This window comes from Oncorhynchus mykiss, chromosome 2 (genome assembly GCF_057628025.1).
Source record: "Oncorhynchus mykiss isolate SJ-2025 chromosome 2, ASM5762802v1, whole genome shotgun sequence".
In the NCBI taxonomy this organism is placed as follows: domain Eukaryota; kingdom Metazoa; phylum Chordata; class Actinopteri; order Salmoniformes; family Salmonidae; genus Oncorhynchus; species Oncorhynchus mykiss.
Genome location: NC_143023.1, coordinates 93778817 through 93797627, shown reverse-complemented (window position 1 = coordinate 93797627; position 18811 = coordinate 93778817). Strand labels below are relative to the sequence as shown.

The window sequence follows — 18811 nt, the reverse complement described above, 5'->3', positions numbered from 1 at the left end:
AGGAACTAATCCTTCTATTTTATGACAGACAGGACTAGGGAACTAATCCTGCTATTTTATGACAGACAGGACAAGGAAATAATCCTGCTATTTTATGACAGAAAGGACAAGGAACTAATCCTGCTATTTTATGACAGACAGGACAAGGAACTAATCCTGCTATTTTATGACAGACAGGACAAGGAACTAATCCTGCTATTTTATGACAGACAGGACAAGGAAATAATCCTGCTATTTTATGACAGACAGGACAAGGAAATAATCCTGCTATTTTATGACAGACAGGACAAGGAACTAATCCTTCTATTTTATGACAGACAGGACATGGAACTAATCCTGCTATTTTATGACCAGGACAAGGAACTAATCCTGCTATTTTATGACCAGGACAAGGAACTAATCCTGCTATTTTATGACAGACAGGACAAGGAAATAATCCAGCTTTTTTATGACAGACAGGACAAGGAAATAATCCTGCTATTTTATGACAGACAGGACAAGGAACTAATCCTTCTATTTTATGACAGACAGGACATGGAACTAATCCTGCTATTTTATGACAGACAGGACAAGGAAATAATCCTGCTATTTTATGACAGACAGGACAAGGAAATAATCCTGCTATTTTATGACAGACAGGACAAGGAAATAATCCTGCTATTTTATGACAGACAGGACAAGGAACTAATCCTTCTATTTTATGACAGACAGGACATGGAACTAATCCTGCTATTTTATGACAGACAGGAAAAGGAAATAATCCTGCTATTTTATGACAGAAAGGACAAGGAACTAATCCTGCTATTTGATGACAGACAGGACAAGGAACTAATCCTGCTATTTTATGACAGACAGGACAAGGCACTAATTCTGCTATTTTATGACCAGGACAAGGAATTCATCCTGCTCTTTTATGACCATGACAAGGAACTAATCCTGCTATTTTATGACAGACAGGACAAGGAACTAATCCTGCTATTTTATGACCAGGACAAGGAACAAATCCTGCTATTTTATGACAGACAGGACAAGGAACTAATCCTGCTATTTTATGACCAGGACAAGGAACTAATCCTGCTATTTTATGACCAGGACAAGGAACTAATCCTGCTATTTTATGACAGACAGGACAAGGAACTAATCCTGCTATTTTATGACAGACAGGACAATGAACTAATCCTGCTATTTTATGACCAGTACAAGGAACTAATCCTGCTATTTTATGACCAGGACAAGGAACTAATCCTGCTATTTTATGACAGACAGGACAAGGAAATAATCCTGCTATTTTATGACAGAAAGGACAAGGAACTAATCCTGCTATTTTATGACAGACAGGACAAGGAACTAATCCTGCTATTTTATGACAGACAGGACAAGGAACTAATCCTGCTATTTTATGACAGACAGGACAAGGAAATAATCCTGCTATTTTATGACAGACAGGACAAGGAAATAATCCTGCTATTTTATGACAGACAGGACAAGGAACTAATCCTTCTATTTTATGACAGACAGGACATGGAACTAATCCTGCTATTTTATGACCAGGACAAGGAACTAATCCTGCTATTTTATGACCAGGACAAGGAACTAATCCTGCTATTTTATGACAGACAGGACAAGGAAATAATCCTGCTATTTTATGACAGACAGGACAAGGAAATAATCCTGCTATTTTATGACAGACAGGACAAGGAACTAATCCTTCTATTTTATGACAGACAGGACATGGAACTAATCCTGCTATTTTATGACAGACAGGACAAGGAAATAATCCTGCTATTTTATGACAGACAGGACATGGAAATATTCCTGCTATTTTATGACAGACAGGACAAGGAACTAATGCTGCTATTTTATGACAGACAGGACAAGGAACTAATCCTGCTATTTTATGACAGACAGGACAAGGAACTAATCCTGCTATTTTATGACAGACAGGACAAGGAAATAATCCTGCTATTTTATGACAGACAGGACAAGGAAATAATCCTGCTATTTTATGACAGACAGGACAAGGAAATAATCCTGCTATTTTATGACCAGGACAAGGAACTAATCCTGCTATTTTATGACAGACAGGACATGGAACTAATCCTGCTATTTTATGACCAGGACAAGGAACTAATCCTGCTATTTTATGACCAGGACAAGGAACTAATCCTGCTATTTTATGACCAGGACAAGGAACTAATCCTGCTATTTAATGACAGACAGGACAAGGAACTAATCCTGCTATTTGATGACAGACAGGACAAGGAACTAATCCTGCTATTTTATGACAGACAGGACAAGGAACTAATCCTGCTATTTTATGACCAGGACAAGGAACTAATCCTGCTATTTAATGACAGACAGGACAAGGAACTAATCCTGCTATTTGATGACAGACAGGACAAGGAACTAATCCTGCTATTTTATGACAGACAGGACAAGGAACTAATCCTGCTATTTTATGACAGACAGGACAAGGAACTAATGCTGCTATTTTATGACAGACAGGACAAGGAACTAATCCTGCTATTTTATGACAGACAGGACAAGGAACTAATCCTGCTATTTTATGACAGACAGGACAAGGAAATAATCCTGCTATTTTATGACAGACAGGACAAGGAAATAATCCTGCTATTTTATGACAGACAGGACAAGGAACTAATCCTTCTATTTTATGACAGACAGGACATGGAACTAATCCTGCTATTTTATGACAGACAGGACAAGGAAATAATCCTGCTATTTTATGACAGACAGGACAAGGAACTAATCCTGCTATTTTATGACAGACAGGACAAGGAACTAATGCTGCTATTTTATGACAGACAGGACAAGGAACTAATCCTGCTATTTTATGACAGACAGGACAAGGAAATAATCCTGCTATTTTATGACAGACAGGACAAGGAACTAATCCTTCTATTTTATGACAGACAGGACTAGGGAACTAATCCTGCTATTTTATGACAGACAGGACAAGGAAATAATCCTGCTATTTTATGACAGAAAGGACAAGGAACTAATCCTGCTATTTTATGACAGACAGGACAAGGAACTAATCCTGCTATTTTATGACAGACAGGACAAGGAACTAATCCTGCTATTTTATGACAGACAGGACAAGGAAATAATCCTGCTATTTTATGACAGACAGGACAAGGAAATAATCCTGCTATTTTATGACAGACAGGACAAGGAACTAATCCTGCTATTTTATGACAGACAGGACATGGAACTAATCCTGCTATTTTATGACCAGGACAAGGAACTAATCCTGCTATTTTATGACCAGGACAAGGAACTAATCCTGCTATTTTATGACAGACAGGACAAGGAAATAATCCTGCTATTTTATGACAGACAGGACAAGGAAATAATCCTGCTATTTTATGACAGACAGGACAAGGAACTAATCCTTCTATTTTATGACAGACAGGACATGGAACTAATCCTGCTATTTTATGACAGACAGGACAAGGAAATAATCCTGCTATTTTATGACAGACAGGACATGGAAATATTCCTGCTATTTTATGACAGACAGGACAAGGAACTAATGCTGCTATTTTATGACAGACAGGACAAGGAACTAATCCTGCTATTTTATGACAGACAGGACAAGGAACTAATCCTGCTATTTTATGACAGACAGGACAAGGAAATAATCCTGCTATTTTATGACAGACAGGACAAGGAAATAATCCTGCTATTTTATGACAGACAGGACAAGGAACTAATCCTTCTATTTTATGACAGACAGGACATGGAACTAATCCTGCTATTTTATGACAGACAGGACAAGGAAATAATCCTGCTATTTTATGACAGAAAGGACAAGGAACTAATCCTGCTATTTGATGACAGACAGGACAAGGAACTAATCCTGCTATTTTATGACAGACAGGACAAGGAACTAATCCTGCTATTTTATGACAGACAGGACAAGGCACTAATTCTGCTATTTTATGACCAGGACAAGGAACTCATCCTGCTATTTTATGACCATGACAAGGAACTAATCCTGCTATTTTATGACAGACAGGACAAGGAACTAATCCTGCTATTTTATGACCAGGACAAGGAACAAATCCTGCTATTTTATGACAGACAGGACAAGGAACTAATCCTGCTATTTTATGACCAGGACAAGGAACTAATCCTGCTATTTTATGACCAGGACAAGGAACTAATCCTGCTATTTTATGACAGACAGGACAATGAACTAATCCTGCTATTTTATGACCAGTACAAGGAACTAATCCTGCTATTTTATGACCAGGACAAGGAACTAATCCTGCTATTTTATGACCAGGACAAGGAACTAATCCTGCTATTTTATGACAGACAGGACAAGGAACTAATCCTGCTATTTTATGACAGACAGGACAAGGAGCTAATCCTGCTATTTTATGACAGACAGGACAAGGAAATAATCCTGCTATTTTATGACAGACAGGACAAGGAAATAATCCTGCTATTTTATGACAGACAGGACAAGGAACTAATCCTTCTATTTTATGACAGACAGGACATGGAACTAATCCTGCTATTTTATGACAGACAGGACAAGGAAATAATCCTGCTATTTTATGACAGACAGGACAAGGAACTAATCCTGCTATTTTATGACAGACAGGACAAGGAACTAATCCTGCTATTTTATGACAGACAGGACAAGGAAATAATCCTGCTATTTTATGACAGACAGGACAAGGAAATAATCCTGCTATTTTATGACAGACAGGACAAGGAACTAATCCTTCTATTTTATGACAGACAGGACATGGAACTAATCCTGCTATTTAATGACAGACAGGACAAGGAAATAATCCTGCTATTTTATGACAGACAGGACAAGGAACTAATCCTGCTATTTTATGACAGACAGGACAAGGAACTAATGCTGCTATTTTATGACAGACAGGACAAGGAACTAATCCTGCTATTTTATGACAGACAGGACAAGGAAATAATCCTGCTATTTTATGACAGACAGGACAAGGAAATAATCCTGCTATTTTATGACAGACAGGACAAGGAACTAATCCTTCTATTTTATGACAGACAGGACATGGAACTAATCCTGCTATTTTATGACAGACAGGACAAGGAAATAATCCTGCTATTTTATGACAGACAGGACATGGAAATATTCCTGCTATTTTATGACAGACAGGACAAGGAACTAATGCTGCTATTTTATGACAGACAGGACAAGGAACTAATCCTGCTATTTTATGACAGACAGGACAAGGAACTAATCCTGCTATTTTATGACAGACAGGACAAGGAAATAATCCTGCTATTTTATGACAGACAGGACAAGGAAATAATCCTGCTATTTTATGACAGACAGGACAAGGAACTAATCCTTCTATTTTATGACAGACAGGACATGGAACTAATCCTGCTATTTTATGACAGACAGGACAAGGAAATAATCCTGCTATTTTATGACAGAAAGGACAAGGAACTAATCCTGCTATTTGATGACAGACAGGACAAGGAACTAATCCTGCTATTTTATGACAGACAGGACAAGGAACTAATCCTGCTATTTTATGACAGACAGGACAAGGCACTAATTCTGCTATTTTATGACCAGGACAAGGAACTCATCCTGCTATTTTATGACCATGACAAGGAACTAATCCTGCTATTTTATGACAGACAGGACAAGGAACTAATCCTGCTATTTTATGACCAGGACAAGGAACAAATCCTGCTATTTTATGACAGACAGGACAAGGAACTAATCCTGCTATTTTATGACCAGGACAAGGAACTAATCCTGCTATTTTATGACCAGGACAAGGAACTAATCCTGCTATTTTATGACAGACAGGACAATGAACTAATCCTGCTATTTTATGACCAGTACAAGGAACTAATCCTGCTATTTTATGACCAGGACAAGGAACTAATCCTGCTATTTTATGACCAGGACAAGGAACTAATCCTGCTATTTTATGACAGACAGGACAAGGAACTAATCCTGCTATTTTATGACAGACAGGACAAGGAGCTAATCCTGCTATTTTATGACAGACAGGACAAGGAAATAATCCTGCTATTTTATGACAGACAGGACAAGGAAATAATCCTGCTATTTTATGACAGACAGGACAAGGAACTAATCCTTCTATTTTATGACAGACAGGACATGGAACTAATCCTGCTATTTTATGACAGACAGGACAAGGAAATAATCCTGCTATTTTATGACAGACAGGACAAGGAACTAATCCTGCTATTTTATGACAGACAGGACAAGGAACTAATCCTGCTATTTTATGACAGACAGGACAAGGAAATAATCCTGCTATTTTATGACAGACAGGACAAGGAAATAATCCTGCTATTTTATGACAGACAGGACAAGGAACTAATCCTTCTATTTTATGACAGACAGGACATGGAACTAATCCTGCTATTTAATGACAGACAGGACAAGGAAATAATCCTGCTATTTTATGACAGACAGGACAAGGAACTAATCCTGCTATTTTATGACAGACAGGACAAGGAACTAATGCTGCTATTTTATGACAGACAGGACAAGGAACTAATCCTGCTATTTTATGACAGACAGGACAAGGAAATAATCCTGCTATTTTATGACAGACAGGACAAGGAACTAATCCTTCTATTTTATGACAGACAGGACTAGGGAACTAATCCTGCTATTTTATGACAGACAGGACAAGGAAATAATCCTGCTATTTTATGACAGAAAGGACAAGGAACTAATCCTGCTATTTTATGACAGACAGGACAAGGAACTAATCCTGCTATTTTATGACAGACAGGACAAGGAACTAATCCTGCTATTTTATGACAGACAGGACAAGGAAATAATCCTGCTATTTTATGACAGACAGGACAAGGAAATAATCCTGCTATTTTATGACAGACAGGACAAGGAACTAATCCTTCTATTTTATGACAGACAGGACATGGAACTAATCCTGCTATTTTATGACCAGGACAAGGAACTAATCCTGCTATTTTATGACCAGGACAAGGAACTAATCCTGCTATTTTATGACAGACAGGACAAGGAAATAATCCTGCTATTTTATGACAGACAGGACAAGGAAATAATCCTGCTATTTTATGACAGACAGGACAAGGAACTAATCCTTCTATTTTATGACAGACAGGACATGGAACTAATCCTGCTATTTTATGACAGACAGGACAAGGAAATAATCCTGCTATTTTATGACAGACAGGACATGGAAATATTCCTGCTATTTTATGACAGACAGGACAAGGAACTAATGCTGCTATTTTATGACAGACAGGACAAGGAACTAATCCTGCTATTTTATGACAGACAGGACAAGGAACTAATCCTGCTATTTTATGACAGACAGGACAAGGAAATAATCCTGCTATTTTATGACAGACAGGACAAGGAAATAATCCTGCTATTTTATGACAGACAGGACAAGGAACTAATCCTTCTATTTTATGACAGACAGGACATGGAACTAATCCTGCTATTTTATGACAGACAGGACAAGGAAATAATCCTGCTATTTTATGACAGAAAGGACAAGGAACTAATCCTTCTATTTGATGACAGACAGGACAAGGAACTAATCCTGCTATTTTATGACAGACAGGACAAGGAACTAATCCTGCTATTTTATGACAGACAGGACAAGGCACTAATTCTGCTATTTTATGACCAGGACAAGGAACTCATCCTGCTATTTTATGACCATGACAAGGAACTAATCCTGCTATTTTATGACAGACAGGACAAGGAACTAATCCTGCTATTTTATGACCAGGACAAGGAACAAATCCTGCTATTTTATGACAGACAGGACAAGGAACTAATCCTGCTATTTTATGACCAGGACAAGGAACTAATCCTGCTATTTTATGACCAGGACAAGGAACTAATCCTGCTATTTTATGACAGACAGGACAATGAACTAATCCTGCTATTTTATGACCAGTACAAGGAACTAATCCTGCTATTTTATGACCAGGACAAGGAACTAATCCTGCTATTTTATGACCAGGACAAGGAACTAATCCTGCTATTTTATGACAGACAGGACAAGGAACTAATCCTGCTATTTTCTGACAGACAGGACAAGGAACTAATCCTGCTATTTTATGACAGACAGGACAAGGAACTAATCCTGCTATTTTATGACAGACAGGACAAGTAACTAATCCTGCTATTTTATGACCAGGACAAGGAACTAATCCTGCTATTTTATGACCAGGACAAGGAACTAATCCTGCTATTTTATGACAGACAGGACAAGGAAATAATCCTGCTATTTTATGACAGACAGGACAAGGAACTAATCCTGCTACTTTATGACAGACAGGACAAGGAACTAATCCTGCTATTTTATGACAGACAGGACAAGGAACTAATCCTGCTATTTTATGACAGACAGGACAAGGAACTAATCCTGCTATTTTATGACAGACAGGACATGGAAATAATCCTGCTATTTTATGACAGACAGGACAAGGAACTAATCCTGCTATTTTATGACCAGGACAAGGAACTAATCCTGCTATTTTATGACAGACAGGACATGGAAATAATCCTGCTATTTTATGACAGAAAGGACAAGGAACTAATCCTGCTATTTTATGACAGACAGGACAAGGAACTAATCCTGCTATTTTATGACAGACAGGACAAGGAACTAATCCTGCTATTTTCTGACAGACAGGACAAGGGACTAATCCTGCTATTTTATGACCAGGACAAGGAACTAATCCTGCTATTTTATGACAGACAGGACAAGACACTAATCCTGCTATTTTATGACAGACAGGACAAGGAACTAATCCTGCTATTTTATGACAGACAGGACAAGGAACTAATCCTGCTATTTTATGACAGACAGGACATGGAAATAATCCTGCTATTGTATGACAGAAAGGACAAGGAACTAATCCTGCTATTTTATGACAGACAGGACAAGGAACTAATCCTTCTATTTTATGACAGACAGGACAAGGAACTAATCCTGCTATTTTATGACAGACAGGACAAGGAACTAATCCTGCTATTTTATGACAGAAAGGACAAGGAACTAATCCTGCTATTTTATGACAGACAGGACAAGGAACTAATCCTTCTATTTTATGACAGACAGGACAAGGAACTAATCCTGCTATTTTATGACAGACAGGACAAGGAACTAATCCTGCTATTTTCTGACAGACAGGACAAGGGACTAATCCTGCTATTTTATGACCAGGACAAGGAACTAATCCTGCTATTTTATGACAGACAGGACAAGACACTAATCCTGCTATTTTATGACAGACATTACAAGGAACTAATCCTGCTATTTTATGACAGACAGGACAAGGAACTAATCCTGCTATTTTATGACCAGGACAAGGAACTAATCCTGCTATTTTATGACAGACAGGACAAGGAAATAATCCTGCTATTTTATGACAGACAGGACAAGGAACTAATCCTGCTACTTTATGACAGACAGGACAAGGAACTAATCCTGCTATTTTATGACAGACAGGACAAGGAACTAATCCTGCTATTTTATGACAGACAGGACAAGGAACTAATCCTGCTATTTTATGACAGACAGGACATGGAAATAATCCTGCTATTTTATGACAGACAGGACAAGGAACTAATCCTGCTATTTTATGACCAGGACAAGGAACTAATCCTGCTATTTTATGACAGACAGGACATGGAAATAATCCTGCTATTTTATGACAGAAAGGACAAGGAACTAATCCTGCTATTTTATGACAGACAGGACAAGGAACTAATCCTGCTATTTTATGACAGACAGGACAAGGAACTAATCCTGCTATTTTCTGACAGACAGGACAAGGGACTAATCCTGCTATTTTATGACCAGGACAAGGAACTAATCCTGCTATTTTATGACAGACAGGACAAGACACTAATCCTGCTATTTTATGACAGACAGGACAAGGAACTAATCCTGCTATTTTATGACAGACAGGACAAGGAACTAATCCTGCTATTTTATGACAGACAGGACATGGAAATAATCCTGCTATTGTATGACAGAAAGGACAAGGAACTAATCCTGCTATTTTATGACAGACAGGACAAGGAACTAATCCTTCTATTTTATGACAGACAGGACAAGGAACTAATCCTGCTATTTTATGACAGACAGGACAAGGAACTAATCCTGCTATTTTATGACAGAAAGGACAAGGAACTAATCCTGCTATTTTATGACAGACAGGACAAGGAACTAATCCTTCTATTTTATGACAGACAGGACAAGGAACTAATCCTGCTATTTTATGACAGACAGGACAAGGAACTAATCCTGCTATTTTCTGACAGACAGGACAAGGGACTAATCCTGCTATTTTATGACCAGGACAAGGAACTAATCCTGCTATTTTATGACAGACAGGACAAGACACTAATCCTGCTATTTTATGACAGACATTACAAGGAACTAATCCTGCTATTTTATGACAGACAGGACAAGGAACTAATCCTGCTATTTTATGACCAGGACAAGGAACTAATCCTGCTATTTTATGACAGACAGGACAAGGAAATAATCCTGCTATTTTATGACAGACAGGACAAGGAACTAATCCTGCTACTTTATGACAGACAGGACAAGGAACTAATCCTGCTATTTTATGACAGACAGGACAAGGAACTAATCCTGCTATTTTATGACAGACAGGACAAGGAACTAATCCTGCTATTTTATGACAGACAGGACATGGAAATAATCCTGCTATTTTATGACAGACAGGACAAGGAACTAATCCTGCTATTTTATGACCAGGACAAGGAACTAATCCTGCTATTTTATGACAGACAGGACATGGAAATAATCCTGCTATTTTATGACAGAAAGGACAAGGAACTAATCCTGCTATTTTATGACAGACAGGACAAGGAACTAATCCTGCTATTTTATGACAGACAGGACAAGGAACTAATCCTGCTATTTTCTGACAGACAGGACAAGGGACTAATCCTGCTATTTTATGACCAGGACAAGGAACTAATCCTGCTATTTTATGACAGACAGGACAAGACACTAATCCTGCTATTTTATGACAGACAGGACAAGGAACTAATCCTGCTATTTTATGACAGACAGGACAAGGAACTAATCCTGCTATTTTATGACAGACAGGACATGGAAATAATCCTGCTATTTTATGACAGACAGGACAAGGAACTAATCCTGCTATTTTATGACAGAAAGGACAAGGAACTAATCCTGCTATTTTATGACAGACAGGACAAGGAACTAATCCTTCTATTTTATGACAGACAGGACAAGGAACTAATCCTGCTATTTTATGACAGACAGGACAAGGAACTAATCCTGCTATTTTCTGACAGACAGGACAAGGGACTAATCCTGCTATTTTATGACCAGGACAAGGAACTAATCCTGCTATTTTATGACAGACAGGACAAGACACTAATCCTGCTATTTTATGACAGACATTACAAGGAACTAATCCTGCTATTTTATGACAGACAGGACAAGGAACTAATTCTGCTATTTTATGAACAGGACAAGGAACTAATCCTGCTATTTTATGACAGACAGGACATGGAAATAATCCTGCTATTTTATGACAGAAAGGACAAGGAACTAATCCTGCTATTTTATAACAGACAGGACAAGGAACTAATCCTTCTATTTTATGACAGACAGGACAAGGAACTAATCCTGCTATTTTATGACAGACAGGACAAGGAACTAATCCTGCTATTTTATGACAGAAAGGACAAGGAACTAATCCTGCTATTTTATGACAGACAGGACAAGGAACTAATCCTGCTATTTCATGACAGACAGGACAAGGAACTAATCCTGCTATTTTATGACAGACAGGACAAGGAACTAATCCTGCTATTTTATGAGAGACAGGACAAGGAACTAATCCTGCTATTTTATGACAGACAGGACAAGGAACTAATCCTGCTATTTTATGACAGACAGGACAAGTAAATAATCCTGCTATTTTATGACAGACAGGACAAGGAACTAATCCTGCTATTTTCTGACAGACAGGACAAGGAACTAATCCTGCTATTTTATGACCAGGACAACCAAAGAATGAAGAATAGGCTACACAACGCACCTCTCTGACCAGGCAGCTCACAAATGCATTTTCAATGGAGTGGTATTGAAATAAAAACAAGCCTTTATGAATGTAGGATTTGTGGATTGAGCAGAGAGAAAATTCCCTTAGAAAATAAATGTAGTGTCAGCCTCAAGCATCAGCCAGTAATTTACATGTCATCGATCTGGCACTCATATTTTGCCACTAGGAAAAAACTGTCTGTTGTCAGACATCTTTCAAATCCAATCTTTGGTTTATAGAGAACCTGTCACACCATGTCACACACACTCGCACACTCGCACACTCGCACGCACACACACACACACACACACACACACACACACACACACGCGCGCACGCACGCACGCACACACACTCGCACACTCGCACGCACACACACTCGCACGCGCGCACGCACACACACACACACACACACACACACACACACACACACACACACACACACACACACACACACACACACACACACACACACACACACACACACACACACACACACACACACACACACACACACACACTCAGAGAGAGGCCTCTCAGAGTGGTACATAGGATGATATCATTAATCATTAGACCTTCACAAAGTGATTGAAACGCTGTCCCCACTAAACCACATAGGAGCATAGATTGCAGTATGTTCTCTTTTTACCATTTGCTGTAAAGTCACTGTAAAGCACTTTGTGACAAATGTCTCCCCACAATGTCTCTAAAACGTCTCCAACATGCTTTGTATCTCTGTACAAATGTACTCGCACATCATTGAAACATCACAATATTGGCTTTGTGTCTGTAAAACTGTAATTAAATGCAATTCAATCCTAATCGAAACGTCACCATTGTGTCTTTGTGTCTCTATCTATCTCCATCCAGGTGGAGCTGTCATGGTCACCCAGTCCCTCAGCCTGGCCTCTCTGCTCCTGGTGGCCATGTTGTGCCTGCTGGCCCTCTGAATGTAGTGCATCTTTCTCTGTCTACACTGCCCAGTCCAGCAAAGGAGACTCTGTGAGGTTGACGCCTATTATGACTTTGGTTCCCACAATCTTTGGTTTCACCCTGAAGGCCAAAGGATCATTTTCCCACCTCGAGGAATAGGGCTTTGTTTGTGGAGAAGAAAAAAACACAATAAGAAATGTGTATAAAGGACGAAGAATGACATCTGGAATATCTCTTAAATCATACCTACAATGTCTTTGAAGGAGGAGCGTCAAAAGGAAGTCTTTCAACTTTTTCAATATGCCTTATATGTAAACAGTTACACTTATCTTTCACAATGCCATGACTTGCTCCTAACTGGGTGAGGTGTGAGTGCTGAAGCACTGCACAACGTCTGTAAGTAACTGTCAAATACATTGTGAGAAGGGCCTTTCTTGTTCATTCATAAAGGTGCAGTAGCTTGGAAGTGTGTGTTTCATTTGACGTGGGACATTTATGGATCATCGACACAACGTTTGCGTTCCACATATAAAGCATAAGCTAAGCAGGTGATATAGTTGTGAAGGATAAGTCTACAGGTTTACTAAATTGTCTTTATATTTCAATTACATTTCGGTGGCTTTTTCTTAGTACTTTTGAATACATTTTCTTTTCAAGGTGAAACATACCCTCCCCTTCCAGAGTCAAATCAAATCTCTACTCAAGGTCCTTGGCATATATCAGAGTTTTATTATCAAACATCATCAGACAAAAGAGGAATTTATGTCATGCCAATATAATATATGCAATAATGTTTATGGTTTTGCCATCTCACAAGTACATATAGCCTACTATTAACGATGTAACATCGTTGTTCCCTGAAACATTGATGTTATCTCCCAAAAAAACATGCTTATTTCCAACTCATAACATTCTCTAAATTAATGGGAGACCAGTTTGCAAGTGTTTGCATGCATCTGAAAGAGTTTACTGACAAAACTTGATAAACTTCTTAGCCAGAGTGATGCCTGCATTTTTAGCACATGTACATGTGTGTTTGTAAAAGTTGAATGTATTGAATAACTGTGGAAATGAGCTTTAAAACATATCAGACCTGCAGTTTCTAACATGATATAAACAATGTGTAACGGTGGTGCATTTGGTTTGGTTGTCAGGACACCCAACTGTCCTGTGACCGTCGTGTGTCCAATGTTGTTAAAGTGTCCAATTGGAGGAACCATGATTCAACTGAGTTTGGAATCATAAATAGAATTCTAGAATGGGTATTTGCCATTCTTTTTGTCCTGTTCTTAGGATTCTATTGCTCTGGTTGGAATATCCCATGAAAGAGTACACGGATCACAAAAAGTTGTTTGTTTTGACTGTTGTTAAGACTTCAGTGGTAGACTATAAATGCTGGTGCTTTGTAAAGAATGCTGCCATCTTGTTCATGTCTTAACTGTTTTCTATGTTTTCATATCTTTATTAATCAACGTCTCAGTGTGAGTCTCAGTGCTAACAGTTCTGCAGTAATACATTATAACGTCTGTCTGAATCTTCAATCGTTCTTTCTATTTTATTACATATAACACAACCTGCCTAGCACCTAAAACAGTTATGCTATTATCGTGTATCATTGTGTATAAACTGGTGCAAAGCACAAGAGAAACAAAATAAACTATCGAAATCAATATCTGAGAATAACCATCCGAAGCTCATACATTTGTCCTACTATTTTTGCAACATTGTTTTGTATTTTTTTATCAATAACAAGAGTGTGATCAGAGTTATACTGTATACGGGATGCATTATCATTTGGTGTTGTTGTTTTTGTTTATGTTTGTGATTAATATATTTCATCCTGATGACCCACCACTGGTTCAACAGTAGATGTTTATTACGATCATGTACCACTGAAAGTTCTGTGTTTTTGATTGCTCTGCGGATACATGTTCAGTGTGACTGAGTGATGCTAGCCATTCTTCTACCAGCTCTGGCCCACAGAGTTACGTGTGGCTTGCTAACGCAAGGCTCAGGTATCTCCCTGGACCAGAAGCTACGCTCCTTCTATATACATTGTGACTATATCAACAAAACATCCACCACAAAGTGCTTTTTTCTCAGTTTCCCCTCATGCAACAAATCATCGAAAGTGTTGCCAAATGCATGAATGCCTTGAACATTTTTGTTATTTCGAAGGAAACGGTTGCTAAGAAAATGATTGCCATGGAAACGGTTGCTATTACTACATTCTCTAACATGCATGACATTGGAAACGAATGGTATAGGCCTGTATGGTAAAAAAACAACTCCATACATACATTGCAATGAGTCAACGTACAGTCATACATTCAGGCTTCCTATCGGCTTTATATGAACTCAACTGCCTTTGTGGTAAACAATAATAAACATTCATTCAGTCATGAGTGGAATCCCTTTATGTCAGAGACTGTATAATGTTTGCATACTGTACTTTCTCTAGATAAGCCTAACATGTTCATTAGTTGCCTCAAGCCAGTCATCTCAAGGGGAAGTCTATGTAGGGCAGTTTATTGTAGTTGTAAAATTACGAAATCTTTCAATAAATTACCTGATTTTTCCAGAAATACTCAAACTAGAATTTCTAGGAAAACTGGGAATTTGGGGGAAGGTTTCTGGAATTTTTCCATCATAATGGGGGGGGTTAAGGTTTTAGAGAGAAAAAACCTTAACTGGCTAAAGGAATCTCACTCATTCAGTAGGTTCAGTACTGGTCAGTCCTGCAGTCTCATTCCTTACTGTAAGATTGGTTGGGGTTTGATGACATTACCGCTGTGGTTGATGATGCAGCAGTGTTTGGCTGTATAATGTTCAGTGCTTTGCTCATACTGTAATGAATAGGAATCACACATGTTGAGAGGGAGGGGTGAAACTGGACTCTCTCATCGTCTGGACTTAAAAAGAACAATAAAATAATAGTTACTGTAACTATTAATTTAAGGTGAAATGTCTCTTTTTTTATATATCGAAAGTATGTAGTGAAACTGTTCATGATTTATGAGAAAACTAAGATTATGACTTTAGGTTGCAAGACTTTAAGTTATCAGTATTGAAAGACTTCGTAGTTTGAAGTCTCAAGTCCAATACATAACGACCTCGTCAAGAGGTTTGGACTCTTGGTGTAACATTTAAGGTGGACCTGGGTTTGAGTCCCAGTTTGGGCTACCCACTGAATTTGCTACATTGGTGTTAGAATTGAGATGGCGCCTGTTAGGCCATAGGAGATGGGTGTAATTTACACTTAAACATATTTTTTTTAATTGAACCTTTATTTAACAAGGCAAGTCAGTTAAGAACAAATTCTTATTTACAATGATGGTCTACACTGGCCAAACCCGGACGACGCTGGACCAATTGTGCGCGGCCCTAATGGGACTCCCAATCATGGCCAGTTGTGATACAGCCTGGATTCGAACCAGGGATGCAGTGCGATAGACCGCTGCACCACTCGGGAGCCCCACTTGAGGGACTAAGTACAGAGAAGCGTGAGGACGCACTCTCCTGAAGGAAGTGGGTAGAAGCAACCTTAACACAACACCTAGCAAGCTTGTCAAGAGGTTTCGAGATCTTGGCTTAACATTTAAGGTCTTGGCTGGACCCAAGTTTGAGTCCTGATCAGGGCTAAACCCCCTGAATTCTTCACATCCCTCAAAACAATGTTTCCTGGATATCACCATCTGGTTCAATATTAGATCAAATTGACTTTCCCAACTTTCACAGCAATCAATAACTGTGCACCTCTGGCCAAGGACGCCTTGTAGGAGAGCGCAGAAAAACAGCTGATCAGAACCAGGAAGTAAAAGTAAAATTATTGTTAAACTGAGTCAAACAAACTTGTAAATTACAATCGTATTTCCCAATAAATGTAGATGTCTGTGTTTCCAACTGAGTTTCAGAATGTGTTAGAATAAGCTATTTATAAAAAGCTATTTAGAAAAAGCTATTTAGAAAAAGCTATTTAGAAAAGCAATTGAATTCCTAGATCTTAACCGCTGAGGGTGCTGGGTGGTCAGCTCTATAACTGCTGATGTGCAGGCCTTGCCCTCTTGGTATGCATTAGGTTTTACTCAATTGGAAAGCTCCATTGAGAAAGCAGTTTTTCCTCAGTATACACAATACAGTTACATTGTGGCAAATCTCTTACTGCTGCAATCAGGCTTTTATCCACATTGCAGGTTTGGGATTCAGGACATTTTCATGGAACAAATCAAATGTAATAAAATTGTATTTGTCACATGCTTGGTAAACAACAGGTGTAGACTAACAGTGAAATACTTACTTACGGGCCCTTCCCAACAATGCAGAGAGAAACAAAGAGAAATAGCAGAAAAAAATAACACAAGGAATAAATACACAATGAGTACCGATAACTTGGCTATATACACAGGTACCAGTACCGAGTCAATGTACAGGGGTGCAAGGTAATTGAGGTAGATATGTACATATAGGTAGAGGTAAAGTGACTATGCAACAGGATAGACAATAAACAGTAACGACAGTGTATGTGATGAGTCAAAAGAGTTGGTGCAAAAAAGGTAAATGCAGAGACTATTGGTTAACTATTTAGCAGTCTTAAGACTTGGGGGTAGAAGTTGTTCAGGGTTCTGTTGGTTCCAGACTTGATACATTGTTACCGTTTCCCACGCAGTAGCATATAGAACAGTCTATGACTTGGGTGGCTGATGTCTTTGACAATTTTTAGGGCCTTCCTCTCACACCTGGTATAGAGATCCTGGATGGCAGGAAGCTTGGCCCCAGTAATGTACTGGGCCGTACGCACTACCCCCGGTAGCACCTTGCGGTCGGATTCCAAGCAGTTGCCATACCAAGGGGTGATGCAGCCAGTCAGGACGCTATCAATGGTGCATCTGTATATCTTTTTGAGGATCTGAGGACTCCTGCTGAATCTTTTCAGCCTCCTGAGGGGTAACAGGCATTGTTATGCCCTCTTCACGGCTGTGTTGGTGTGTTTGGACCATGATCATTCCTTAGTGAAGCTCTCAACTTGCTCCACTACAGCCCATGGTCAATGTGGATGGGGTCACCATCATCGGTGATCAGGCCTATCACTGTTGTGTCATCTGCAAACTTAATGATGGTGTTGGAGTCGTGTGCGACCATCTAGTCGTGGGTGAACAGGGAGTACAGGAGGGGACTGAGCATGCACCCCTGAGGGGCCCCCATGTTGATGGTCAGCGGATGTGTTGTTGCCTATCCTCATCACCTGGGGACGGCGTGTCAGGAAGTCCAGGATCCAGTTGCAGAGAGAGGCGTTTAATCCCAGGGTCCTTAGTTTACTGATGAGCTTGAAGGACACCATGGTGTTGAACCAGGAGCTGTAATCAATGAACAGCATCCTCATGTAGGTGTTCCTTTTGTCCAGGTGGGAAAGGGCAGTGTGGAGTGCAATAGAGATTGTTGCGTCTGTGGATCTGTTAGGGCGGTATGCGAATTGGAGTGGGTCCTGGGTGTCTGGGATAATGGCGTTGATATGAGCCCTGACCAGCCTTTTATTAAAGCATTTCATGGCTAATGTTTGTGAGTGCTAAGAGAAAATAGTCATTTAGACAAGTTACCTTGGCGCTCTTGATCACAAGAACTGCTTGAAACATGTTGGTATTACAGAATGGGTCAGGGAGAGGTTGAAAATGTCAGTGTAGTCACTTGCCAGCAGGTCAGCGCATGATCTGAGTATCCTGGTAATAAGAATTTGTTCTAAACT

The 18811-nt window shown here is 39.2% G+C and overlaps 1 protein-coding gene across 3 annotated transcripts in view; it reads left to right on the top strand.

Moving 5' to 3' along the window:
* The window catches only part of LOC110502409 (contactin-1a), a 165555-nt gene extending 149531 nt beyond the window's left edge, over positions 1 to 16024 (top strand). For all 3 annotated transcript variants that reach the window (XM_036959293.2, XM_090217438.1, XM_036959302.2), the window contains one exon: positions 13009 to 16024. In XM_036959293.2, coding sequence (XP_036815188.1) covers positions 13009 to 13088 — 80 coding nt within the window. In that variant the 3' untranslated portion in view covers positions 13089 to 16024. The remainder of the gene's footprint in view (positions 1 to 13008) is intronic.
* Positions 16025 to 18811: the final 2787 nt, after the last annotated feature.